The following is a 27,272-nucleotide window of genomic DNA, read 5'->3' as shown; positions in this document are numbered from 1 at the left end:
GATGGACAGGGAGGCCTGGCGTGCTGTGGGTCCATGGTCACAAAGAGTTGGACACGACTGAGTGACTGAACTCAACTGGAGGATTCTCTTGAGTTTTTCCTACAGGGCTGGTCTAGTGGTCATGAAGTCCTTCAGCTTTAGTTTATCTGGAAATGTCTTAAATTTCCCTTTGTGCCTGTGAATCTCCAATAAGACAAATGTTATTCTCTGTTCTGAACTTTTTATCTCTACATGTATAGGAAAATGTTATACCTTTAGAGGTCAGAACCTTGAGAATGGGTTATCCTGAGCATTTCAGGCTATAGGCAACATTCTTGCTTGTCTCAAAAGCAATAGAATACACAGATTAAAGTTAAAAAATAAAAGGTCTAATATGGACTCAGATTTGTTATTTGGTTTTATACCTCTTATATTTGAAAGATAGGTTTTGCTGGGTTTATGAATCTTGGTTGACAGTTTTTTTCTTTTAACACTTTGAATATTTGGACCCACTGCCTGCTGTCTACCAAAGCCTGATGAGAAGTCTGAGAATGTGATTGAGGATACCTTGTATGTGGCAAGTTGCTTCTCTTGGTGATTTCAAGATTCTTCCTTTGCCTTTGGCTTTTGAAAGTTTGATTATAGTGTGTCATAGGGTGTATCTCTTTGAGTTCATCTTACTTAGAGTTCATTGGATATTTACATACATATCTTTTATCAAATTTGGGCATTCAGCAATTATTTCTTCAAATATTCTCTCTGCCTCTTTCTCTGTCCTTCTTTTGGAACCTAGAAATACATATATTGACTTGTTTTATGATGTCCCACAGATAGGCTCTGTTTCCTTTTCTTCAATCTTTTGCTTCTTTTCTTCGGAATCATAAATATCTATTGATCTATCTTCTAGTTCACTGATTCTTTCTTCTGCTGATCAAATCTGCCTTTGAATCTTAATAGTCAGTTTTTCATTACAGTTATTGTGACTTTCAGCTCTAGAATTTGGCTCTAGTATTTTCTAGGTTTTCTGTCTCTTTATTAATGTTTCCATTTTCTTCATATATTTAAAAAACTCTATCTACATCTTCCTTTAGTTCTCTGAGTATCTTTAGGATGGAAAAGTTTTTGTCTTGTGTATCAGCCATCTGCTCTTTTCCAGGGACAGATTTTTTAGATTTAGTTTTTCCTTTGAATGAACCATACTTTCTTGTTTCTTTTTACGCTTTGTGATTTTTCTTAAAAACTGAACAGTTGAAAATAATTATCTGGCAACTCTTGAAATCAGATTCTCCCCTTTCCCCAGGGTTTGCTGCTTTTTGTTACTTGTTTGTATTTTGGCTGTCTCTATGCCAACAGTCAGCCTGGGGGTATAAACTTAAGGTCTTCTCAGGTCTCTAATGTGTCTTTCCCTGGACATATGTGGTCACTTTGTAACTTTCCCTATATATGTAATTGCTTTTTGATGTCCTAATCTTTAATGTTTGGCTCCCAGAAGGGGAAAAAGACGTAACTGAAAGATGGGAAGGAAAGAGCAATGGACTTTTAAACCACTGGAAATCATTTTAGTGGGAAGAGGAAAGATTGCCACAGTGGTGATGGTGGAGGTGGGGGGAGGCAGTGAGGAGACAACAGTGCTTGCACTCATCTTTCTGTGCACATCTGTGGCCAGAAGCAGCAATCAGTGATCAGAGCACAGATCCCCAATAATTGGGGGATAGTGACCTTTTTGCCCATCTTGGCTCCCATAAGCTGTGTGCACACTGCTCTAGGAACATGGGCACAGCTGCCTGTCATGGGGCTGGAAGTGTGGAATGGGTAACTGCTGCTGCTGCTGCTAAGTCACTTCAGTCATGTCCAACTCTGTGTGACCCAATAGATGGCCTCCCACCAGGCTTCCCCATACCCAGGATTCTCCAGGCAAGAACACTGGAGTGGGTTGCCATTTCCTTCTCCAATGCATGGAAGTGAAAAGTGAAAGTGAAGTCGCTGGTCATGTCTGACTCTTAGTGACCCCATGGACTGCAGCCTACCAGGCTCCTCCTTCCATGGGATTTTCCAGGCAAGAGTACTGGAGTGGGATGCCATCACCTTCTCTAGGAATGGGTAACTACTACTGTGCTAATTGCTGAAATTGACCACAGTCCAAGCCAGGCTTCAGCAATACATGAACCGTGAACTTCCAGATATTCAAGCTGGTTTTAAAGAAGGCAGAGGAGCCAGAGATCAAATTGCCAACATCTGCTGGATCATCTAAAAAGCAAGAAAGTTCCAGAAAAACATGTATTACTGCTTTATTGACTATGCCAAAGCCTTTGACTGTGTGGATCATAATAAACCATGGAAAATTCTGAAAGAGATGGGCATATCAGACCACCTGACCTGCAACTTGAGAAACCTGTATGCAGGTCAGGAAGCAACAGTTAGAACTGGACATGACACAACAGACTGGTTCCAAATAGGAAAAGGAGTTCATCAAGGCTTTTTTTTGTTGTTTTTATTGTCACCCTGCTTATTTAACTTATATGCAGAGTACATCATGAGAAATGCTGGGCTGGATAAAGCACAAGCTAGAATCAAGATTGCTGGGAGAAATATCAATAACCTCAGATATGCAGATGACACCACCCTTATGGCAGAAAGTGAAGAACTAAAGAGCCTCTTGATGAAAGTGAAAAAGGAGAGTGAAAAAGTTGGCTTAAAATCAACATTCAGAAAACTAAGATCTTGGCATCTCCTCCCATCACTTCATGGCAAATAGATGGGGAAACAGTGGAAACAGTGGCTAACTTTATTTTGGGGGGGGGGCTCCAAAATCACTGCAGATGTTGATTGCAGCCATGAAATTAAAAGATGCTTAATCCTTGGAAGTAAAGTTATGACCAACCTAGACAGCATATTCAAAAGCAGAGACATTACTTTGCCAACCAAGGTCTGTCTAGTCAAGACTATGTTTTTTTCCAGTAGTCATGTATGGATGTGAGAGTTGAACTATAAAGAAAGCTGAGTGCTGATATTGATGCTTTTGAACTGTGGTGTTGGAGAAGACTCTTGAGAGTCCCTTGGACTGCAAGGAGATCCAACCAGTCCATCCTAAAGAGACCAGTTCTGGGTGCTCATTGGAAGGACTGATGTTGAAGCTGAAACTCCAATACTTTGGCCACCTGATGTGAAGAGCTGCCTCATTTGAAAAGACCCTGATGCTGGGAAAGATTGAGGCAGGAGGAGAAGGGAACGACAGAGGATGAGATGGTTGGATGGCATACTGACTTAATGGACATGAGTTTGAGTAAGCTCAGGGAGTTGGTGATAGACAGGGAGGCCTGGCATGCTGTGGTTCATGGGATTGCAAAGAGTCAGACACGACTGAGTGACTGAACTGAACTGAGCTATAACTTTTTAACTATAACATCTAGAGCTTCACTGAAAGTTGTAAGACTTAAATAGACTCCATAGTATAAAAATATTAATAGTTACATTAGACAGATTTGCCAGTGTAATGGTCCAGAATAAGATCAGGTTCCTGGGGCTTCTTTATCTGCTATCTTCTGAGAATTGTTTGCCATGAATATAAGTTGTTACTTCTATGGGATTAATGGCTAGAATTAATGGCAAGATTAATGGCAAGAATGGATTAATGGGTTAATGGCAGGAATGCAATTGCTGGGGTATGGTAGTTTTCAGTTTTATAAGAAACTGTAAATTTTATGTAATTTGTAAGACACTTCCAAACATTTTCAGAGGGCCTGTACCTCTTTACATCCTACTAGTAATGTATGATGATTCAGAGCCTCTCTGTCCTTACCAGTTTTTGCCATTGTCTTTTTTTTTTTTTTTGCTTTGAGAAAATTTTTATTGCACATCGTTAAATTAATTTGTTTGAATAAACAGCACACAAAACAAAGATTTATGTTGTGAAAATCCCTGAAGCTTCTAATCAGCAGTCTGCAAGGCACAGAGACTTTGGTTTTGTGTCTTTTTAAGTCATACATTTCCATTTATTTTTAGATTTTGAACATAATTGTTTTCCAAAATATTTTTTTAACTTCCCCTGGGATTTATTTATATATATTAATCCATAGTTCAGTTTATTTTGTTATCGTGAATCAATGCTAACCCATTTAATGCACCAACACTGAATAGAAATTATTTTGCCATATAATTGCTTTATGGATATTGAAATATCTGATATGAAAATTAAAGTTTTCAATATTTTAAATCTAACATTTTGTAAGTAATAGTTTTTGTTTGTTTGTTTTCCTTTTATTTTTTATTGAAGGATAATTGCTTTGTAGAATTTTATTTTCTGTCAAACCTCAACATGAATCAGCCATAGGTATACATATATCCCCTCCCTTTTGAACCTCCCTCTCATCTCCCTCCCCATCCCACCCCTCTAGTTTGATACAGGGCCCTGTTTGAGTTTCCTTAGCCATACAGCAAATTCCCCTTGACTATCTATTTTACATATGGTAATGTAAATTTCCATGTTACTTTTTCCATACATCTCACTGTCTCCTCCCCTCTCCCCATGTCCATAAATCTATTATCTATGTCTTTTTCTCCATTGCTGCCCTATAAATAAATTCTTCACTACCATTCTTCTAGATTCCAAATATATGTGTTAGAATATGATATTCATCTTTCTCTTTCTGACTCACTTCACTCTGTATAATAGGCTTTAGGTTCATCCACCTCATCAGAACTGACTCAAATGCATTCCTTTTAATGGCGGAGTAATATTCCATTGTGTATATGTAGCAAGACTTCTTTATCCATTCATCTCTCGACAGATGGACATCCATGGGCATGGACATGCTTCCATGTTCTAGCTATTGTAAATAGTGCTGCAGTGAACAATGGGATGCATTTGTCTTGTTCAATTGTGGTTTCCTAAGGGTATATGCCTAGGTGTAGGATTGCTGGATCATATGGTGGTTTTTACCATGGTTCCTGACCCTGAAATGCTACCCTTTTCTGTGAGAATGAATGTGCCCCCATTGGACCTGGTGCCTCATGCACTTTTCACAAGGCTGTGTGAGTACTAATAAATCAATGGGATCGGATATGCACTTTAATTTTCATAGGTATATAGAATACTCTTTCAGCTTTGTCCTTTAATTCTAAAGAAGAGAAAACCTATACATGAGTACTAAAAGAACCTGATCTTCTCCAGAAATCAAAACAGAATCAAATAACAGTTGTCCTTCAGAACCAACTATGTGACTGCTAGCTGGTGATTTTTTTTTTTTATTCTTTCTTTTGAAAGTGAAAGTCAGTTGAGTCCAACTCTTGTGACCCCATGGACTGTAGCCCGCCAGCCTCCTCTGTCCATGGAATTTTGAATTTTCCAGGCAAGAATCCTGGAGGGGGTTGCCATTTCCTACTCCAGCCATTGTCATTTTTACTGTAGCCATTCTATAGCTGTGTAGTGATATCCCACTGTGGTTTTAATTATCATTCTCTGGTGGGTAATGAATGATACTGAATGTCTGTCTTATCATGTTCTTAGTTGCCTTGGTCTGTCCTCTTCGGTGAAATGTCTTATCATTCTTAACTGAATTTTATTGTTGAGTTTTGAGAGTTCTTTCTGTATTATAGATATCATCCTTTGTTGGGTATTTTGTTTGCATATATTTTGTCCCAGTCTGTTTCTGGTCTGTAGCGTCTCCTACACAGTCTTCCACAGAACAAGAGTTTTAAAATTTTGATTAGGTCTAACATCAGTTTTCCCTTTTATGAATCATGCTTTTTACTGTTGAGTCTACGAGTTCTTTGTATAGCCCACAGGTCTCAATTTTTCCTGCAAGTTTTATAATTTACATTATATATTTGTCTATGATCCATTTGAGTCAATTTTTATATTAAGTGTGTGTGTGGTGTTAAAATTTCTTCTTCTTTTTTTTTTTTTTTTGCCTATGCCTATATGTTTTTGGCCAATTGCTCTAGTCCAGTTTGTTGAAAAAACTTCTCCTTATCCCATTAAGTTGCTTTTGGACCTTTGTAAAAAATCATTTTGACATTTGTGTGGGTCTGTTTCTGGGTTTCAAATTATGTCCCACTGTTCCATATGTCTGCTCCTTCCCTAATACCACACTGTTTTGATTGCTGTAGCTGTACAGTGTGCCTTAATACTGGGTACAGTGATTCTCTCTCACTTTACTCTTCTTTTTCAATATAGTTTTAATTAATTTTGGGCTGAGTCTTTTGACATACATTGTAGAATCAGTTAGGACAGAGGAGCCTGGCAGGCTACAGTCCATAAGGTTGCAAAGAGTCGAACTGGACTGAAGCGACTTAGCACACACGCATGCAAAGGTTAATTGTACAGAAGAAAATAAACAAACCAAGGAAAACTTGGTGGTATTTTGGTAAGAATTGCATTAACCTACAGATCAGTTTGAGGAGAACTGACATCTGTATGATGCTGACTTTTCCAATTCATAAATACATGTGTCTCTTCACTTTTAAAATATTCTTTGATTACCTTCATCAATACTTTTTAGTTTTGGGCTTACAGATCCTATGTTTGTTAATACCTATGTATTTACATTCTTTGGGGTGATTGCTAATGGCATATTGTGTTTCAGTTTCTATAGGCTCATTATTAATAGATAGAAATTGTGAATGGTTTTTGTGTGTTGGCTTCAAAAAATTTTACTACTGTTTCCTTATTTCTGTTTCCTAATCTTCTGGTGATCTGAAGAATTGTCTTAGAGACATTTCTAGCATATTGGGTAACTAATTGTAAGTGCTACTGTGAAAGTGATAGTATTATTTTTCTCTTACAGCTTATATACTGAGCCTAACAGCCTGCGAAGCTAGTACAAGACAAAGCTAGATTCAAATGCAGACTTGCACATAGCTGTTTCCAATATGCTATGTCATCTCAGGGTGAAGGAAAAATTTTGAAGGGATTTACATGGTATATTTTGTGAGAAGTTTTCCCTGAAAATGACAACTTGACTAGAATTACTAGACGCTCTACTTACTTTCTGTCTCTATAGACAGTGTACAAATATCTACCGACACGCAGGTGGTGCTAGTGGTGAAGAACCCAACTGCCAGTGCAGGAGACGTAAGAGGTGTGGGTTCAATGCCTGGGTTGGGAAGATCTCCTGGAGAAGGAAATGGCAACCCACTCCAGAATTCTTGCCTAGAAAATCCCATGGACAGAGGAGCCTGGTGGGCTATAGTCCTTGGGGTTGCAAAGAGCTGGACACAACTGAAGTGACTTAGCATGCAGTGCATAGGGAAATTTGGGTTCCATTTTCCCTACTAAGTGCTTTAAAAAATTCTTTATATTTGAAGTACAAATATTTACCATATTGGTATTCATTTCTTTTTTCCTTCAGTTAACTGTTTATGAAGCAGTTACTGGGTATACAGAGATGAGTAACACAGAATCTCTGCTTTTAATTTGCTACAGTCAAGTAAAGAAGACTGATAGGAAAGCAGGTAGCATAATGGGTGTTAAGCATTCTGATGGAAGTAAGTACATTTTCTACACAATAGTGTACTGGAGCTGGTGCATATCAGCTTATGGGTGCAAATTGTAGGAATATTTATATGACATCAGTCATGTCCAACTCTTTGCAACCCCATGGACTGTAGCCTGCCAGGTTTCTCCATCCATGAAAATTTCAGGCAAGAATACTGGAGTGGATTGCCTTTTCCTTCTAACAGGGCTTTCCTGTTTCATCCCTCCCTCCCTCTCTTTCTTTCTTCCTTTTTTGTCTTGGGGCATGTACTTTACTAAAATACTACTATTACTGTTAACATAGAGAACAAGCTTATAGTTACCAAAGAGAAAGGGGGGAGGGATAAATTAGAAGTTTGGAATTAAAATAAACACACTACTATATTTAAAATATAGTAAGGACCTATTGTACAGCATAGGAAACTATACTCAAGATCTTATAGTAACCTACAATGGAAAAGTATCTAAAAAGAATATAGATTTAGATATATGTAGACAATGGCAACCCACTCCAGTACTCTTGCCTGGAAAATCCCATGGGCAGAGGAGCCTGGTAGGCTGCAGTCCATGGGGTCACTAAGAGTCGGATACGACTGAGCGACTTCACTTTCACTTTTCACTTTCATGCCTTGGAGAAGGAAATGGCAACCCACTCCAGTTTTCTTGCCTGGAGAATCCCAGGGATGGGGGAGCCTGGTGGGCTGCCGTCTCTGGGGTCGCACAGAGTTGGACACGACTGAAGTGACTTAGCAGCAGCAGCAGCAGCATATACTATGAATCACTTTGCTATAAACCTGAAACTAACACAACATTGTAAATCAACTATATTTCAATAAAAATTTAAAAAATAGAAAAATACTACTGTTGGTACAGGAGCAAAGGTATTAAATCTAGTCCTTTGTCCTCATTGAAACACGAGCTAATTCAGCATGTCGTATCATAAGATGTCACATGACCAACTGCTTCTTGTGATTTAAGTAAACACCTTTTACAAATATGGTGACCAGTTCCCTTTTAGATGATGAGTGTGAGATTAAGTCTTAATTTCCTACGGGTTCTTTTTCTTCCCAGAGAATATAAAGCAGCTAACATCACCATCAACTTATACATCGTCAATGAACCTTGGCTCTTCTCACTGGCCTGGTGCTCCAGGATTCACTCAGTGACCACAGACAATATTCAGATCCTGAAGGAGATAAATCACCCTTACTACTTCATAGTGAGCTGATTGTCCAGATTGTTCTTCCAAATCTAATACAGTAGGAGTCTCTGTCCCCTCTCCACCCTACATTGCCCACTGTGCAGTCTCCAGGGGAGCTAGTTAAGAGCAGAAACTTATGTGACATTGGAGAGGGGGCATTCTGTATTCTCTCACCTAGATTCTTCTGTGATTTTTCAGGCAGAAATTGGTATTATTGGTATAATCATCACTCTTTATTGAATCCTCACAATGTGCCTTTCATGCATAATGTAATTCAGCCCTCTGGGTTAGCCACTAGGAGCATTCCCATGGGAAATCTGAAATTTGATGTTATTAATATCCTTGACCGGAGAAGGCAATGGCACTCCACTCCAAGATCAGAATGAGGTCTGACTCCAGAGTTTTGTTACTGCAACCCCTCCTTTCTGAAGGCACAGCAACAATGCTAGTGACATGAGGTTTGTGGAGAAAATCAAGTATGCTGCTACTGCTGCTAAGTCACTTCAGTCGTGTCCGACTCTGTGCGACCCCAGAGATGGCAGCCCACCAGGCTCCCCCATCCCTGGGATTCTCCAGGCAAGAACACTGGAGTGGGTTGCCATTTCCTTCTCCAGTAAAACAAAGTATACTTGATTCCAAAATGAACACTGTGTGTCCTAAGCAAAATGCTTTTGAAAAGGAGAGTGTAACTATCCAGCTACAGCTTGTGGTTAGAGGTGTGGGGATCTGAACACCTGGTTTATACTTGCAACTAAATCCCATCACTTACCTATGAAGACAGCCCCAGCTAACCAGTTAACTGCTATAGAGCCTGTATTTTTTATCAGCATAGAGCAGGATGACTAAGTCAGGAACAATGGCCCACAGCAGAAATCTGCTTTGTGAGCTAGGTCTTTTCCTACCCCTGAATAAGCTCTCACTCAGATTCCATAGTTTCTCTAGTCACTCTGAGATAATTTTTAAAGTTCTTTTTAATCACCAAAAAGCCTCAGCTCAGCATCAAGTGTCTAATCCAGAGTAATAACCCCAAGTCTAAACTGCCTTGAACATTAAAATTTTAGGCAGAGACACCTAAATGAGAAACTTAAATATTTTAGATTGCTTTCTCCATAGCTGCAGCCTCACTGGCCCTTGTTTCTGACTTGATCAGAGTCAGGAGCAGGTGCGAGGTGATCGGGGCCAAGCACACAATCTCATCGGGCCAGTACTGCATTGAGGCCTTCTGGTGGCAGTGTAAAACTGCATACCCCTTCTCCCTTGGTGCCTTGGGCAGCCCTCTGCAGATGACCCTCAAGGAAACCTTGGGTGGCAGGTCCCTTGGCATAGATGAAGCCTCTCCACTTGTCTGTCTCTGTACTATCCTCCTTCATTCATAGACTATATAATTTTCTAACAATTTTATTTTTAAAAATTGATTACAGAGTAAACTTGTTCAGTATGTAAAATTAATCATTATAAAATGCATAAGTTAGAAAGCAGTATACCCCTCCATAATCCTATCCTCCTACATCAGTAATGTCTGATAGTTGTCCCTTTGAATATATTAAATAAAACTTTATTAAGTAAAATTTTCATTTTAATATTTGAATTGTTAATAAATTCATGTGAATCAAAATTCAGAGTGTAAAAGACGTAAAGTCAAAAACTTCTTTCTACACCTGGCCTGGACTTGTTTTAAAGGACCCAAGGTCAGTTTGTTCAGGAAGGTGGAGCCAGTATTCCAAGGACCCTCCTAAGCAACCCTCACCCTGAGTTAGAATATGCAGGTTCAGATCCTGGCCACCTATTGTGTGAACCTGGAAATGTTAGTTAACCTGTCTTGGCCTCAGTTTGCTTATTTGTAAATTGAGTATCAAAAGTACTACAATGGAAGCATTTTTATCCAATATAATCCTCTCTGCTTAGTGTTCTATTAATTCAAAAATTTAAAACGAGGAATTGGGAAATAAATGATGTGTGGTCTGTTAGCATTTTTGTTGTTGTTGTTTGGTCGCCAAGTCTTGTCCAACTCTTTATGACGCCATGGACTGCAGCACCCCATGGCTTTCTTGTCCCGCACTATCTCTGGAGTTTGCCCAAGTTCATGTCTGTTGAATTGGTGATGCCATCCAACCATCTCATCATCTGTCACCCTCTTCTTCTGCCTTTAGTCTTTCTAGCATCAGGGTGTTTTCCAATGAGTCAGTTGTTTGCATCAGGTAGCTTTATCCAGGTCTTCCCTTGTGGCTCATATGGTAAAGAATCCACTTGCATTGCAGGAGACCTGGGTTCGATCCCTGGGTTGAGAATATCCCCGGCAGGCGGGCATGGCAACCTACTCCAGTATTCTTACCTGGAGAATCCCCATGGATAGAGGAGCCTGGCAGGCTATAGTTCATGGGGTCACAAAGACTTAGTCATGACTGAGTGACTAAGCACACAGCAGAGCGTCAGCCAGCCTCAGTCCTTTGAATGAATATTCAGGGTTGATTTACTTTAAGATTGACTGGTTTGGTCTCCTTGTTCTCTAAGGGACTCTCAAGCATCTTCTCCAACACCACAGTTTGAAAGCATCAATTCTTCAGTGCTCTGCCTTCTTTATGGTCCAGCTCTCACATCCATACATGACTACTGGAAAGACCACAGCCTTGACTGTCCAGACCTTTGTATACAGACCTTCTACTGTGTGGATCACAACAAACTATGGAAAATTCTTCAAGAGATGGGAATACCATACCACCTGACCTGCCTCCTGAGAAATCTGTATGCAGGTCTAGAAGCTGGACATGGAACAAAAGACTGGTTCCAAATCGGTAAAGGAGTACATCAAGGCTGCATATTGTCACCCTGCTTATTTAACTTTTATGCAGAGCACATCATGAGAAATGCTGGGAGGATGAAGCACAAGCTGGAATCAAGATTGCTGGGAGAAATATCAATTACCTCAGATATGCAGTTGACACCACCCTTATGGCAGGTAGCGAAGAAGAACTAAAGAGCCTCTTGATGAAAGTGAAAGAGGAGAGTGAAAAAGTTGGCTTAAAACTCAACATTCAGAAAACTAAGATCTTGGCATCTGCTCCCATCAGATCAGATCAGATCAGTCACTCAGTCATGTCCAACTCTTTGCGACCCCATGAATCGCAGCACGCCAGGCCTCCCTGTCCATCAGCAACTTCCGGAGTTCACTCAGACTCACGTCCATCAAGTCAGTGATGCAATCCAGCCATCTCATCCTCTGTCATCCTCTTCTCCTCCTGCCCCCAATCCCTCCCAGCATCAGAGTCTTTTCCAGTGAGTCAACTCTTCCCATGAGGTGGCCAAAGTACTGGAGTTTCAGCTTTAGCATCATTCCTTCCAAAGAAATCCCAGGGCTGATCTCCTTCAGAATGGACTGGTTGGATCTCCTTGCAGTCCAAGAGACTCTCAAGAGTCTTCTCCAACACCACAGTTCAAAAGCATCAATTCTTTGGCACTCAGCCTTCTTCACAGTCCAACTCTCACATCCATACATGACCACAGGAAAAACCATAGCCTTGACTAGAAGAACCTTTGTTGACAAAGTAATGTCTCTGCTTTTGAATATGCTATCTAGGTTGGTCATAACTTTCCTTCCAAGGAGTAAGCGTCTTTTAATTTCATGGCTGCAGTCACCATCTGCAGTGATTTTGGAGCCCAGAAAAATAAAGTCTGACACTGTTTCCACTGTTTCCCCATCTATTTCCCATGAAGTAGTGGGACCGGATGCCATGATCTTCGTTTTCTGAATGTTGAGCTTTAAGCCAACTTTTTCACTCTCCACTTTCACTTTCATCAAGAGGCTTTTGAGTTCCTCTTCACTTTCTGCCATAAGGGTGGTGTCATCTGCATATCTGAGGTTATTGATATTTCTCCCGGCAATCTTGATTCCAGCTTGTGCTTCTTCCAGCCCAGCGTTTCTCATGATGTACTCTGCATATAAGTTAAATAAGCAGGGTGACAATATACAGCCTTGACGAACTCCTTCATGGAAAATAGATGGGGAAATAAAGGAAACAGTGAGAGGCTTTATTTTTGAGGGCTCCAAAAGTACTGCAGATGGTGACTGCAGCCATGAAATTAAAAGACCATTGTTCCTTAGAAGAAAAGCTATGACCAACCTAGACAGCATATTAAAAAGCAGAGACATTACTTTGCCAACAAAGGTCCATCTAAGTCAAGGCTATGGTTTTTCCAGGGGTCGTGTAAAGGATGTGTGAGATGGACTATAAAGAAAGCTGAGGGCTGAAGAACTGATGCTTTTGAACTGTGGTGTTGGAAAAGACTATCGAGAGTCCCTTGGACTGCAAGGAGATCCGATCAGTCAATCCTAAAGGAAATCAATACTGAATTGGAAGGATTGATGTTGAAGCTGAAGCTCCAATATTTTGGCCACCTGATGCGAAGAACTGACTCATTGGAAAAGACCCTGATACTGGGAAAGATTGAAGGTGGGAGGAGAAGGGGAGGACAGAGGATGAGATGGTTGGATGGCATCACCGACTTGATGGACATGAGTTTGAGTAAGCTCAGGGAGTTGGTAATGCACAGGGAAGCCTGTCTTGCTGTAGTCCATGGGACTGTCGCAAAGAGTCAGATATTACTGAATGACTGAACTGAACTGACTGATATAGACCTTTGTCTGCAAAGTGATGTCTTTGCTTTTTAACACACTTTCTAGGTTTGTCACAGCTTTTCTGCCAAGAAGCAATCTTCTTTTAATGTCATGGCTGCACTCACCAGCTACAGTGATTTTAAAGCCCAAGAAAATAAAATCTATCACTGCTTTCCCTTTTTTCCCTTCTATTTGCCATGAAGTATGAGAGTCCCTTGGACAGCAAGAAGATCCAACCAGTCCATTCTGAAGGAGATGAGCCCTGGGATTTCTTTGGAAGGAATGATGCTAAAGCAGAAACCAGTACTTTGGCCACCTCATGCGAAGAGTTGACTCATTGGAAAAGACTCTGATGCTGGGAGGGATTGGGGGCAGGAGGAGAAGGGGACAACAGAGGATGAGATGGCTGGATGGCATCACTGACTCGATGGACATGAGGCTGAGTGAACTCCAAGAGTTGGTGATGGACAGGGAGGCCTGGCGTGCTGCGATTCATGGGGTCGCAAAGAGTCGGACACGACTGAGCGACTGAACTGAACGGAACTGAACTGATGGGACTGGATGGCACTATCTTAGTTTTTTGAATGTTGAGTTGTAAGCCAGCTTTTTCACTCTCCTCCTTTACCCTAATCAAGAGGCTCTTTAGTTCCTCTTTGCTTTCTGCCATTAGAGTAGTATCATCCATATAACTGAGGTTGTTGGTGTTTCTTCCAGGAGTCTTGATTCCAGCTTGTAACTCATCCAGAGGTGCATTTCTCATGATGTGTTCAGCATATAGGTTAAACAAACTGGATGACAATAAAAAGCCTTGTTGTACTCCTTTTTTAATCCTGAACTAGTCAGTTGTTCCATTCAGGGTATTGTTGTTTCTTGACCCGCATACAGGTTTCTCAGGAGACAGGTAAGATGATGTGGTATTCCCGTTTCTTTAAGAGTTTCCCACAGTTTGTTATGATATACACAGTCAAAGGCTTTGGCATAGTCAATGAAATGGAGGTAGACATTTTTCTGCAATTCTCTTGCTTTCTCAATGGTCCAGCAAATGTTGCCAATTTCATCTCTGGTTCCTCTACCTTCTCTAAACCCAGCTTGAATACCTGGCAGTTCTTGTTTCACATAATGCTGAAGCCTAGCTTGGAGGATTTTGAGAATAACCTTACTAGCATGGGAGATGAGAGCAGTTGTCCAGTGATTTGAACATTCTTTAGTACCTTCTTGGGAACTGGGATGAGGATTGACCTTTTCCAGTTCTATGGCCACTGCTGTGTTTTCTAAATTTGCTGACATATTAAATGCAGCACTTTAATAGCATCATCTTTAGGATTTTAAGTAGCTCTGCTGGAATTCCATCACCTCTACTAGCTTTATCGGCAGCAGTGCTTCCTAAGGCCCACTTGACTTCACACTCCAGAATGTCTGGCTCTGGGTGACTGATTACACCATCGTGGTTATCTGGGTCATTAAAATCTTTTTTGTACAGTTCTTCTATGTATTCTTTCCATCTCTTCTTGATCTTTTCTGCTTCTGTTAGGCCTTTACTGTTTCTGTCTTTTCCTATGCCTATCTTTGGATGAAATGTTACTTTGATATTTCCAGTTTTCTTGAAGAGATCTCTAATCTTATCCTTTCTGCTATTTTCCTGTTTCTTTGCGCTGTTCTTTGAAGAAGGCCTTCTTGTCTCTCCTTGCTATTCTCTGGAACTCTGCATTTAGATGGGTATACCTTTCCCTTTCTTGTTTTTCACTTCTCCTTTCCTCAGCTGTTTGTAAAGCCTCATCAGACAAACATTTACCTTCTTGCATTTCTTTTTCTTTGGGATGGTTTGGTTCACTGCCTCCTGTACAGTGTATGGACCTCTGCCCACAGTTCTTCAGGCACTCTGTTTACTGGATCTAATCCCTTGAATCTATTCATCACCTCCACTGTGTATTAACAGGAATTTGATTTAAGTTGTACCTGACTGGCCTAGTGGTTTCCCCCACTTTCTTTGGTCTAAGCCTGAATTTGACCATGTTGAAAAAACTTAGTGGCCTAATACTTAGTGGCTTAAAATATTTGTTTTTCACATTCTGTATAATGGCTGAACGCTTTCTCTGGTCTCAACCAGTTTGGTTGGACTGGGTGTCTAGAATGGCCTCATCCACAGGTCTAGGGTCTTACCTGGAATGACTGTTGTCTCCCTTCATTTGGTCACTCCTCCTCAAGGAGGCCAGCTTTACTTATGTTCTCCTGGTGGTGCTGGCTTCTTAGTAGTTAGAGAGGTCAAGCCCCAGTGCATGTGCCTTTCTAAGGATCTCCTAATCTGATGTTTGCTAATGTTCTACAGACCAAAGATAATGACATGGTCAAGTCCAGATTCAAGGTAGGGCAGGGAGCAACAGATGTTAGCTCTTGCTAGAGAGGAACAACCAAGTCATATTGCATACAGGCCTGCATGTGGGGAGGAATATTGTGATTATTTTATAAGCAATCCACCACATACATACCTAATACATTTTAAAGTATTCATTCACCTTTTGACATAGACTCAAGGTCTTTCATTTGAGGGTATTTTAGCTGATTGAATTCTGTATTCACTTGCTTATATATACTTCCAAATGAACCAGCTATGATTTCTAAGTTTGTTTCCTTTTTTTGTTTTTCAGTCACTAAGTCATGTCCGAGTCTTAAAGCACAAAAGTAACTTAAAGTCATTGGGAGAATGAGGAATCCAGCCAGATTTTTATAATAATCCCTTCACCCCCAGTCTCTTAGTGTGTCACTCACATCTAATTCATTTGCAGTTTATTTTTACTTATTTATTTAGGGCTGCACTGGGCCTTTGTTGCTTTGTGTGGGCTTTCTCTAGTTGCACCAAGGAGAGGCTACTCTTTGTTGTAACGAGCAGGCTTCTCATTTCAGTGTCTTCGCTTGTCACACAGGCTCTAGGGTGCACAGGCTCAGTAGCTGTAGTTCTTGGGCCCTAGAGCACGTGGGCTCCAGTGGTTGTGGCACACAGGCTTAGACGCTGCGGCTTGCGGGCTCTCAAGTGCACACTCTGTAGTTGTGGCACATGGTCTTTAGTTTGCTCTGCAGCACGTGAACTCTTCCCAAAGCAGGGGTTGAGCACATGTCCCCTTCAATGAATGTGTGCATGCTCAGTTGTGTCTGACTTTTTGTGACCCTATGGACTGTAACCTACCAGGCTCCTCTGTCCATGGTATTCTCCAGGAAAGAATACTGAAATGGGTTGTCATTTCCTCCTCCAGGGGGCCCTCCCAACCCAGGGACTGAACCTGTGTCTCCTGCATCTCCTGCATTGGTAGGTAGATTTTTATTCACTGCACCACGAAGGAAGTCCTGCAGTTTATTTTTTAATGACTTTTTCTGTCATCATCAACTTTTAAAAAGCATTGACTTAGTATCCCTTGAAAATGTCATATTTTTTTTACTCAGCTTTTACACATCTAAGCAACATTTAATTATACCACACAATCATAACAAGTGCAGCTGTTCTAAAGCCATATGGACAGTAAAAACAACTGATTCTTATTGACTGTGCAGCCCACCTGGTGGGCATCCTGGAGGAGGCCAAGGCATTGGTCAGGTTCTGAGAGGGCATTAGGAGCCTTGGATTAGTGGAACTTGGTTGAAAGCTTCTGCTGTACCTGCCTACTAGAGCTATTTGAAGGATTAGCTGTGAAAATATCCTTAATATGCTTAGAACACTTCCTTCAATTTAGTTCAGTTCAGTTCAGTCGCTCATTCATGTCCGACTCTTCGCGACTCCATGAATCACAGCACGCCAGGCCTCCCTGTCCATCACCATCTCCCGGAGTTCACTCAGACTCACGTCCATCGAGTCAGTGATGCCATCCAGCCATCTCATCCTCTGTCGTCCCCTTCTCCTCCTGCCCCCAATCCCTCCCAGCATCAGAGTCTTTTCCAATGAGTCAACTCTTCGTTTGAGGTGGCCAAAGTACTGGAGTTTCAGCTTTAGCATCATTCCTTCCAAAGAAATCCCAGGGCTGATCTCCTTCAGAATGCACTGGTTGGATCTCCTTGCAGTCCAAGGGACTCTCAAGAGTCTTCTCCAACACCACAGTTCAAAAGCATCAATTCTTTGGCACTCAGCCTTCTTCACAGTCCAACTTTCACATCCATACATGACCACTGGAAAAACCATAGCCTTGACTAGACGGACCTTTGTTGGCAAAGTAATGTCTCTGCTTTTGAATATGCTATCTAGGTTGGTCATAACTTTCCTTCCAAGGAGTAAGCGTCTTTTAATTTCATGGCTGCAGTCACTATCTGCAGTGATTTTGGAGCCCAGAAAAATAAAGTCTGACACTGTTTCCACTGTTTCCCCATCTATTTCCCATGAAGTGATGGGACCGAATGCCATGATCTTCGTTTTCTGAATGTTGAGCTTTAAGCCAACTTTTTCACTCTCCACTTTCACTTTCATCAAGAGGCTTTTGAGTTCCTCTTCACTTTCTGCCATAAGGGTGGTGTCATCTGCATATCTGAGGTTATTGATATTTCTCCCGGCAATCTTGGTTCCAGCTTGTGTTTCTTCCAGTCCAGCGTTTCTCATGATGTACTCTGCATATAAGTTAAATAAGCAGGGTGACAATATACAGCCTTGACATACTCCTTTTCCTATTTGGAACCAGTCTGTTGTTCCATGTCCAGTTCTAACTGTTGCTTCCTGACCTGCGTACAGATTTCTCAAGAGGGAGGACAGGTGGTCTGGTATTCCCATCTCTTTCAGAATTTTCCACAGTTTATTGTGATCCACACAGTCAAAGGCTTTGGCATAGTCAATAAAACAGAGATAGATATTTTTCTGGAACTCTCTTGCTTTTTCCATGATCCAGCGGATGTTGGCAATTTGATCTCTGGTTCCTCTGCCTTTTCTAAAACCAGCTTGAACATCAGGAAGTTCACGGTTCACATATTGCTGAAGCCTGGCTTGGAGAATTTTGAGCATTACTTTACTAGCATGTGAGATGAGTTCAATTGTGCGATAGTTTGAGCATTCTTTGTCATTGGAATGAAAACAGTAGTCTGAGCATTCTTTGGCATTGCCTTTCTTTGGGATTGGAATGAAAACTGACCTTTTCCAGTCCTGTGGCCACTGCTGAGTTTTCCAAATTTGCTGGTATATTGAGTGCAGCACTTTCACAGCATCATCTTTTAGGATTTGAAAATAGCTCCACTGGAATTCCATCACCTCCACTAGCTTTGTTCGTAGTGATGCTTTCTAAGGCCCACTTGACTTCACATTCCAGGATGTCTGGCTTAGGTCAAGGATCACACCATCATGATTATCTGGGTCGTGAAGATCTTTTTTGTACAGTTCTTCTGTGTATTCTCCTATAATTGCTCATTAATATTAGTTCTCATCATTATCACCATCATTCATGTTATTGTTATGATAATAATTATAATAATGATAATATTATTATATAATATAATAAGGATAATATTATTATCATTACTAATAGTAAAATCATTACTATCGTTTCTTTCTTTCTCTTCTTTCTTTCTACTAATCAGTCCAAAAAAAGACCTTGGGATAGAGTGGAAAATGGCATAAGAAAGAAAAAAATGCCAGACCCAGTACCATCATGTAGTATTGGAGGTGAAATAATGCAAGTAGAAAGGGAAGATCAAACCAGGGAATTTAAAAACTCATGCAAGTGAAGCTAGGAGATGGAGGTCTGTAAAATGGGTGATTCAGTCAAGGAGCCTCAAGCAGTAGGCATGTTAGTCTTAGTTAAGAATGATAATTTCAGCATGCTTATTTGAAGCACAATGACTTAGAAGAATGATTCCTAAATGCCGGTTCACAGACTGGTGGCTTGTTTCTGGGAGCTTGTTAAAGATGCAGAAGTTCTGATTCCTGAGTCGCTAATGAGGCCCAGGAAGCTGTCTTACCAAAGGCTGCGGCTCAGGTAGATTTGGATGCACGGCCAGGTTTGGGAAGCTGTGCCGTGAACACATAGAGCACTGGAAGCCAAGGAACTTGGGCTGTAGTCCTGGGTCCAGAGAAGACTTGCTCTGTGACATCTCTGCGACTCCCTCAGACCTCTGTTGAGGGTCCAGGGAAATGAGGTGTGTGAAGTGTTTTAGCCCTTGTAGAGCCCTCAACACATGTAAAGCGGGGATTACATGTTAGGTTAGCAGCAGGTATTCTCTGTGTTTGACTTCAATCCCGGCAATCAAGGTTCCCCTCCCTGCTCTGCCCCTGCTCCATCCCTGACAGCCAAGCAAGGGACTTGATCCACATGATCTACAATGTTCTCCAACTGTAAATGCCTAAAACTGTGTTTTCTGTTTTGCAGACACCAAAGTTCTATCTATTCATGTGGATTTTCATGGATATTCTTTCTGCAGTTTTCATTGTTGCCATATTTCATTTTTATTGGTAAGTATATGTTTGTAATTTTAAATGTTTTTTTCCCCCAAATAAAAATATACGTGATTTGATGGAAGTTTAAGAAAAAACAGTTACATTCTTCTCATAGTCCCACGTGGCAAATCCTCAGGGAGACAGGGTTTTAAGGGTTTTCTCTTCCAAACCTCCTGTTTCTTCTCATGCTGCCTGCAGCTCCTCACACCCTGTCTACCTCCTCTACATGAGACCATATCCTATGGATAAGGACTCTCACTAAAGCTTAATCAAAGCCTGTTTCTGCAGATCCCTTGTGGATCAGTTGGGAGAGGACAGGGGTTGAAGGTTGTTCAGAACAAGTGCCTCCACCTCCCCACCTTCCACAGGATGGGACACAGCAGGGTGCTGTGTAAAGAGCAAGCTCCCCCTCCAGGAAACCTGGGTTTTAGTCCTGGCTTTTCCTGTAGTTGCTGGCTGACTGGGGAAATCACTGCCCCTTTCCAGACCATAGTCTTTGTATCTGTCCAAGAAAATGACATTTGGGAATTCTTGAGGGGAAAATGCTACGAGATTACAAGGTTCAGGCAGAAGAGGGGACATCTGGTAGAAAAATTTTAGCTGAAAGATACTCCATGGTTCTTTAGATCTCATCATGCCCATCATTTCCTCATCTGAGTTATCTTTTAAAGGAGGAAACTACAATCCCTCCACCTAAGGTAGCATTTAACTGGGTAATGTTCTTTTCTGGCCACTGCTTGTATTATTTTCACTTTGGAAGAGGTCTGTGAGGCTCACGGTCCCTCTGCTTCATTCTAGGAGGAGAGAGAGCCAGAGTGAAAAAATCCTCCATGGTATCACCAGTTACACAGGTAAAGTCAGAGGCCTTTAGGAAGTCATTGCCTCCAGAAAGCAGGGCCTACCTTTAATGTTTCTCTCAAGAATTTAAGGAGTCTAAAATTATGGAGTGGGAACCAGTGAGAAGTTAGGAGAAATAGGCTGGGCACAGATTCTAGAGAGCTCTTGACATCAGAATTCATTGTGGACTTTATCCTCTAAGCAGTGAGATTTCTTGGAAGATTTTGAATGTGGGTGTATATTTGCTCTCTTGTTCATATATTAATTCATCACATGATTATTATTGAGTACCTGCTTTGTGCCAGGCATTCTGAGAGGCTGAAGCACCTGAAAGCTGTCTATGGAGGGTGGTTCAAGAGGAAAGAGCTTCTGGCCCACAGGAGCAGTGAGGAAGCAGGCGAAGGTATAACAGTTGACATCTTTGGTTCAGGCATCTAGTTCCAGGACAGAGAAGCCACCGTGTTGATCACAGCTCAGTGTGCTCTATGTGGCTTCAGGTGTGATGTATGTTGGAAGGTGGAAGGAAAAAATTGCAAAGACCCTGGAGTTGTGGTCTAGAGTCTAGACCTCTGCATATAAGCAATTGGGAAATGGTGAACGAGTTTCAAGCAAGGGAATAATATGCTTAGACTTCTGTGTAAAGGGATAGAACAGCAGAATAACTTATTGATCAGCAGGATAACTAAGGGCTGAGTAAGTGATATAGGTCCAGTAAGGGAAGGGAAGCTAGAGTTTATATTTCAGGAGGTTGTGGGGATAATCACACAGTGAGTTACTGGTTTGGGAAGCCAGTGCAATGTCAAAGGGAAAACCATTTAGGAGGCAGAAGACTGTGCAGTACATGATGCAGTTTCCTCCCATAGCTTGTGGAGCCTTAAGTAAAGTTGAAACAGTCACAAAATCATGAATTAATTTAATTTCTTATGGACAGTGGTATAGATCATGAGATGTGTACCAACTGGCAGAGTGTTCAACACAAACATTACTTAGAGTTGCAGGAATGGATTCATAGGGACCATGAAAACCAAGTTCAGAAATTTGAAGAGCAATTGTCTTTCCTACTATAAACTTGATTGGTTTAACCAAGCTGATACAAATTTCTTAAGATAGAGATTTCCAGTAACTGAGTTTAACACATTTTAAAAAGATCACTCTGCTGGCTTTTAAGATGACTGAAGACTGTGTTCCAGCTGCCTTATGCTTTTTAGTAGTTATATTAGTAATCCAGGGCTTCCCAAACAAAATACCACAGACTGGGTGCCTTTAGCAACAGAAACTGATTTTTCTTACAGTTCTGGAGGCTAGAGGCACAACATCAGTGCATCATCAGATTTGCTTTCTTCTGGGGCCTCTCTCCTTGGCTTACAGATGCCCACTTTCTTGCTATGTCCTCACACTCTGATTTCTCTGTGCACACACAAACCCCCAGTGTCCTCAGTGTCTCCAGATTTTCTCTTCTCTGCTCAGACTGGATCAGGGCTCACCATAATGGCCTCATTTTGATCATGTCTTTAAAAGATTTATCTCCTAAATTAGTCCTATATTGAAGTGCTAGTGGTTAGGGCTTTAACATATGAATTTGTGTGGTATGTAGCCCATAACAGTAATCCAACCAAGAAATAAAAGAATGTGAAAATGATGAGAAAACCATGGATGGAAGAGAAGTTTTGAAGGAAAGTTAAAAGAACTGTTTACATTTGAATGAAAGAAGTAATTATAATGCCTTAGGAAAGCACGGTTTACTTGACCCTGAATTCCCACCAGGTTGAAATGTGAAGAAACTAAGATGAGTAGAAAATAAATTAAGACTTTTTCCTGTTTTTGAGAGTTTTTAGTTGCCCATTTACAAAAACCAGTTTTGCATGATCTACATAAATGTGTAGAAATACTCTTTGAGTACCTCAAAGAGACGCCTACAAGGCAAAGGCCTAAGTTTAGAATCAGGGAAGGAACAAGGAAAACTGGAAAGAAGCAGGAGCCACAGCCCGGACCCAGCCAGAGTGGGGAGATTATAGCCTCCAACACTAGCAGTGTCGAGTATTACACCACGACTGCCGCAGAGGGGCATGTCCTGCTGCTGCCACCTCTCTAGCTTTAGGATGCATTTTGCAGCCCTTTAAAAAAGTCCAATCTTTTGTCTTCTGTATCTAGTGGTTTCTTATGAAAAGTCTTCCAGAAAAGAAGTCTTCTATTTTTTATCATTGTTCCTCTACTTGTAACATGTTCTTTTACTCTGGCTACTTTTTAAGATTGTTCCTTTTACTACTGGTTTTCAGTAAGGTGATTTACCTTAGTGTGTATGAGTGTTTTTATCTTGCTGAACTTCTTACATCAGTAAGAGTATAAATTTTGAGACTGTATTTTTTCTAATATTTTTCTGCCACTATCCTCTTTCAGTTACCAGATGTTAGGTGGTTTCTTATTATCCCATGGGTTGCCAAGACCATTTGCTTTTATTTTTAGCCTATTTAATTTTTTTGACTGTACCAGGTCATAGTTGTGGCATGTGGGATTTTTAGTTGCTGCACACAAACTCTTGGTTGCAGCATGTGGGATCTAGTTCCCTGGCTAGGGAGTGAACCTGGGCCCCCTGCGTTGAAAGCATGGAGTCTTAGCCATGCTAGGGAAGTCCCTAGCCTGTTTAATTTTGTGCTTCATTTTAGAAATATTGTATTACTGTATGGTTAGTTTTTAATTGCTATGTAACAAATTACCTGAGACCTAGCAGCTCAAAAAAACACAAATTTATCATCTTACAGTTTATTGGACAAGGAGTCTAGGCATAGTTTTGCTGAGTCCTCTGTACAAGGTCTCATGAGGATAACATCAAGGTATTGGCCTGGGCTACAATCTCATCTGAGACACCAGAGTCCTCTTCCAAGCTCATGGGTTGTTGGAAGAATTCAGTTCCTTACAATTGCAAGATTGAAGCCATCCATGTTTCCTTAATCATTCTTGGAATAGTTTTGCTCTAAGGTCCTAGAGACTACCTTCAGGTCCTAGTCATAAGGCTTTTTCACAGCATGACATCTTAATTCTTCAAAGCCAGCAGGAAAATACCTCTTGTAGCATGGATTGAGGAAAAAGAGAACAAAGAAAACAAAATATTACACCAAACAAATAGAGAACAAGTTGAAACATGGTAGTGATAAATTCAATCATTTTATTAATTACATTAAATATAAATGAACCAAATTCTCAAAACATGTGTAGGAATTGTCAGACTGGATAGAAGCAGGAACAACATATATGCTGTCTACAAAAGAAATACTTAAAATACAAAAACATAGAGTAAAACCAAAAAGAAAGAAAATAATATGCCATGTAAACAATAAGCCTCAGAAATAATATCTGGAAAAACTTCAAAGCATGGAACATTGTTAGAAATAAAGGTTTCATAATGATAAAACAGATGATGTATCAGGAAACCACTATATATACTTAATAGCAGAGCTTCAAAACATATTAAAAAAAAGATGAAAGAGAGAAATCATACTTAGAGATTTTAAGATTCTTCTCTCATTGCCTGAGAGAACAACTAAACACCCAAAAAATTAAATCAGAAAAGATATCTGAATATTTTCAGTGAATGTGACCTAATTGACAGAAAATATTCTTAACAACTGCAGAATACACAACATTTTCAAATGTACATTGCTAGCCATAAAATGAATCTAGAAGAATTTGCTGATTTACCTAATACAGAGAGAATTAGGCAAAATGAGGGGACAGAGAAATATGTTCCAAACAAAATAACAAGACTAAACCTCAGAAAAAGAACTAAATGAAATCAAGATAAGCAGTCTACCTGATAAAGAGTTAAAATTAATGGTCTTGAATATGATCAACCAGGAATTCTCTACCCATCAAAAGTTGAAGGAGAGATCAAGAGTTTCCCAGATAAACAAAAGCTAGATGAGGTTCATCACCACTAAACCAGTTCTATAAGAAATGTTAAAGGGAGTTCTTTAAGTTGAAAAGAAATGGCACTAACTGATAATAAGGAAGCTTGCAAAAGTAAAAATCTCACTGGAAAATGTACATATATAATAAAGGTAGGAGATTGATCACTTATAAAGGAAGTATGAAGATTAAAAAAACAAAAGTAGTAAAAATGACTAAAATTACAATAATTAGGGATGTCAAAAATAAGAAAATGTAATAAACTGTGTCATCAATAAATTTCAAAAGATCAAAATCACACACTTTTGTTCTGTGATCACAAAAGGAATTAAGTTAGAAACAATAAAATATCTAGATAATCCTCTAAATGCTGGAAATTAATGAATATCTATAAACATTTCATTGATAAAGGGATCAATCACAATGGAAATTGGAAAATATTTTTAAAGGATAATGCCTATATAATGGAAAAATTTGTGGGGTACAGCATAAAGCTGAACCTAGAAGGAAATTTGTAACTCTAAATGTTAGAAGGAAGATTGTTAAGGTAGAAACTTAATCAATATGAAACCAATCTTAAAAAGCTAAGTAAATTTTTTTTCCAAGTAAAAGAAAGGAAATAATATAGATAGGAGCAATGGAATAGATGAAACAACAGAGAAATTTTTAAAAATGAAAGTTTGTTCTTAGGAAAGATTAATAGAATTGATAAATTCTTAATAAGAGAAATTGATTGACAATAATTGAAGTAGCATCATTTATAACCAAGTTATAAATACTGACAAAGGTCTGTCTAGTCAAAGCTATGCTTTTTCCAGTAGTCACATATGGATGTGAGAGTTGGACCATAAAAAAGCTGAGCACCGAGGAATTGATGCTTTTTGAACTATGGTGTTAGATAAGACTCTTGAGAGTCCCTTGGACTGCAAGGAGATCAAACCAGTCAATCCTAAAGGAAATCAGTCCTGAATATTCACTGGAAGGACTGATACTGAGGCTAAAGCTCCAATACTTTGGCCACCAGATGCAAAAAATGGATTCATTGGAAAAGACCCTGATGCTGGGAAAAACTGAAGGCAGAAGGAGAGGGACAACAGAGGATGAGATGGTTGGATGGCATCACTGACTCAATGGACATGGACATGAGTTTGAGCAAGCTCCAGAAGTTGGTGATGGACAGGGAAGCCTGGTGTACTGCAGTCCCTGGGGTTGCAAAGAGTCAGACACAACCTAGCGACTGAAATTGAACTGATAACAGCATAAAACATTAACTAGGAATTTTAGGAAATTATTGTAAGCTCTTACAAAGATAGATGATTGTTCGTTGTAAACTACAAAAAGTTTAATGAGGAAAAATAAGACCTAGGTAAATGGAGCAATATAACACAAAAATGAATTTAAAAACTCAATATTGTAGATATTGGATATCATAGAATTGAATTACAAATTCAATTCAAGCCTGATAAAAATCCCCTTCTTTCTATGAAGCTGACAAAGAAATGAAGCTCATGTGTGCAGCTGTTTCTTCAAGAGTGAAATTACACTCAGGGCAAAATAACTGGATTCTGGACTGACTGCTTTGGATTTTCACTCTCTTCTAGATTTCAGCTCTACTGTTCCTCATTATATTGTAAATTCTTAGATAAATTTAAGATGTCTTCTTGGTTTCATACAGTATCCAGTTTCAAATTTGTCTTTGATAAGAGTCCATTTCCTAGCTGCATTACTAGAAAAAGTCTCCATCATCTATTGTTTCTACTGTTCAATTTGAAAAAAAATAAAAAACTATTTTCTGAGCAATTATTGTGTGACAGATACTCCTGAGCAATGTATATGGGGTGGCAAGCAAGACAAAGTCTCTGTCCTTAAAAAGCTCCCATTCTAGTGGAGGATGTGTTCATTTTTCTATTCAAGCTGCTTTGGAAGCAGTGGTTATGAAATCCATGAACTTTAAGCAAATGTTGATTTCAGCCTTCCGAGTGCTCCCATTTGAGTGAGAACCTCACACAACAGACTCTTAAACTCAAGCACCTTGATAAACTGAGGACCATAGCAAAGTCTTCCCAAAGGCTGGATAGGGAGGAGAACTAGGGGGAAAGAATCTAAAATGGTAAGTGAGGAGCTGACATTTTAAAGATGACTAGGATTCTGTCACATGACAGGCAAAGATTGGAGAAGCGACTTTGAAAGAATCTGTGTTGTTTTCTTTGCTGTCCCATAGAAACTCCAAGTGCAAGCCTCCGTGATGAAGTTTTGGAAGTTGTGGAAATACCTGGACTTTTAATCAAGAGCGAAATGGAATATCCAGACTCTGAAGTCATTATACCAGAGGTTGTCAATGAAACCACTGCACCAACCATGCATCCCACAGATGATGTTGGACAACCAGTGCCCACTGAGCCAGCTTTTGAACCCATCCAAGCACCCACTTCAGAAACCAACAGAGAGGCCACCCTCAAAATTGTATTGCTTACCTTGGAGGCAAATGAACCTACAGTTCCCTTCACGGAGAAGCCTCCTCCTGAAACGTAAACTGAAAAGCCCCCCCACCATTGACTCCCCCCAATAATCCTCTTTTATGATGGTTTCCACCACATCCAGCATGTCCTTCTCCCCCTTTTGGGCTGTCTTCAAAGAATAATTAGTCACAACTTGCCTCCTTCTCCTTTTTCTCCCTCTCTGTGCCCAGGGCAACTTGATGGTAGAGAGAGATCAGGAAAGGGGTACGGAAGAGCCAGGGAGGCTCTCAAGAAAACCACTCTGGTCTTGCCTTTCCTCTCCAGGGGACGATCAGAGGGGAAAGAGTGTGATTCTGGAGTTGGAGCTGGTTGTTCTCCAGGTGTCAGAGGATCTGTCTCATCCTAACCCT

The 27,272-nt window shown here is 40.3% G+C and overlaps 1 protein-coding gene across 1 annotated transcript in view; it reads left to right on the top strand.

Moving 5' to 3' along the window:
- LOC147342473 (glycerophosphodiester phosphodiesterase 6-like) overlaps positions 1 to 27,044 on the top strand; it is a 116,709-nt gene extending 89,665 nt beyond the window's left edge. The window contains 5 exon segments of the mRNA XM_086384137.1: positions 8,525 to 8,672; positions 19,596 to 19,678; positions 20,806 to 20,903; positions 26,625 to 26,944; positions 26,946 to 27,044. Coding sequence (XP_086240263.1) covers positions 8,525 to 8,672; positions 19,596 to 19,678; positions 20,806 to 20,903; positions 26,625 to 26,944; positions 26,946 to 27,044 — 748 coding nt within the window.
- Positions 27,045 to 27,272: the final 228 nt, after the last annotated feature.

Source organism: Bos grunniens, chromosome 29 (assembly GCF_055505025.1).
Source record: "Bos grunniens cultivar Pamir isolate PY7600 chromosome 29, Bosgru_T2T1.0, whole genome shotgun sequence".
In the NCBI taxonomy this organism is placed as follows: Eukaryota; Metazoa; Chordata; class Mammalia; order Artiodactyla; family Bovidae; genus Bos; species Bos grunniens.
The sequence above is the reverse complement of the archived record's forward strand: the minus strand, read 5'-3'. Positions and strand labels throughout refer to the sequence as shown.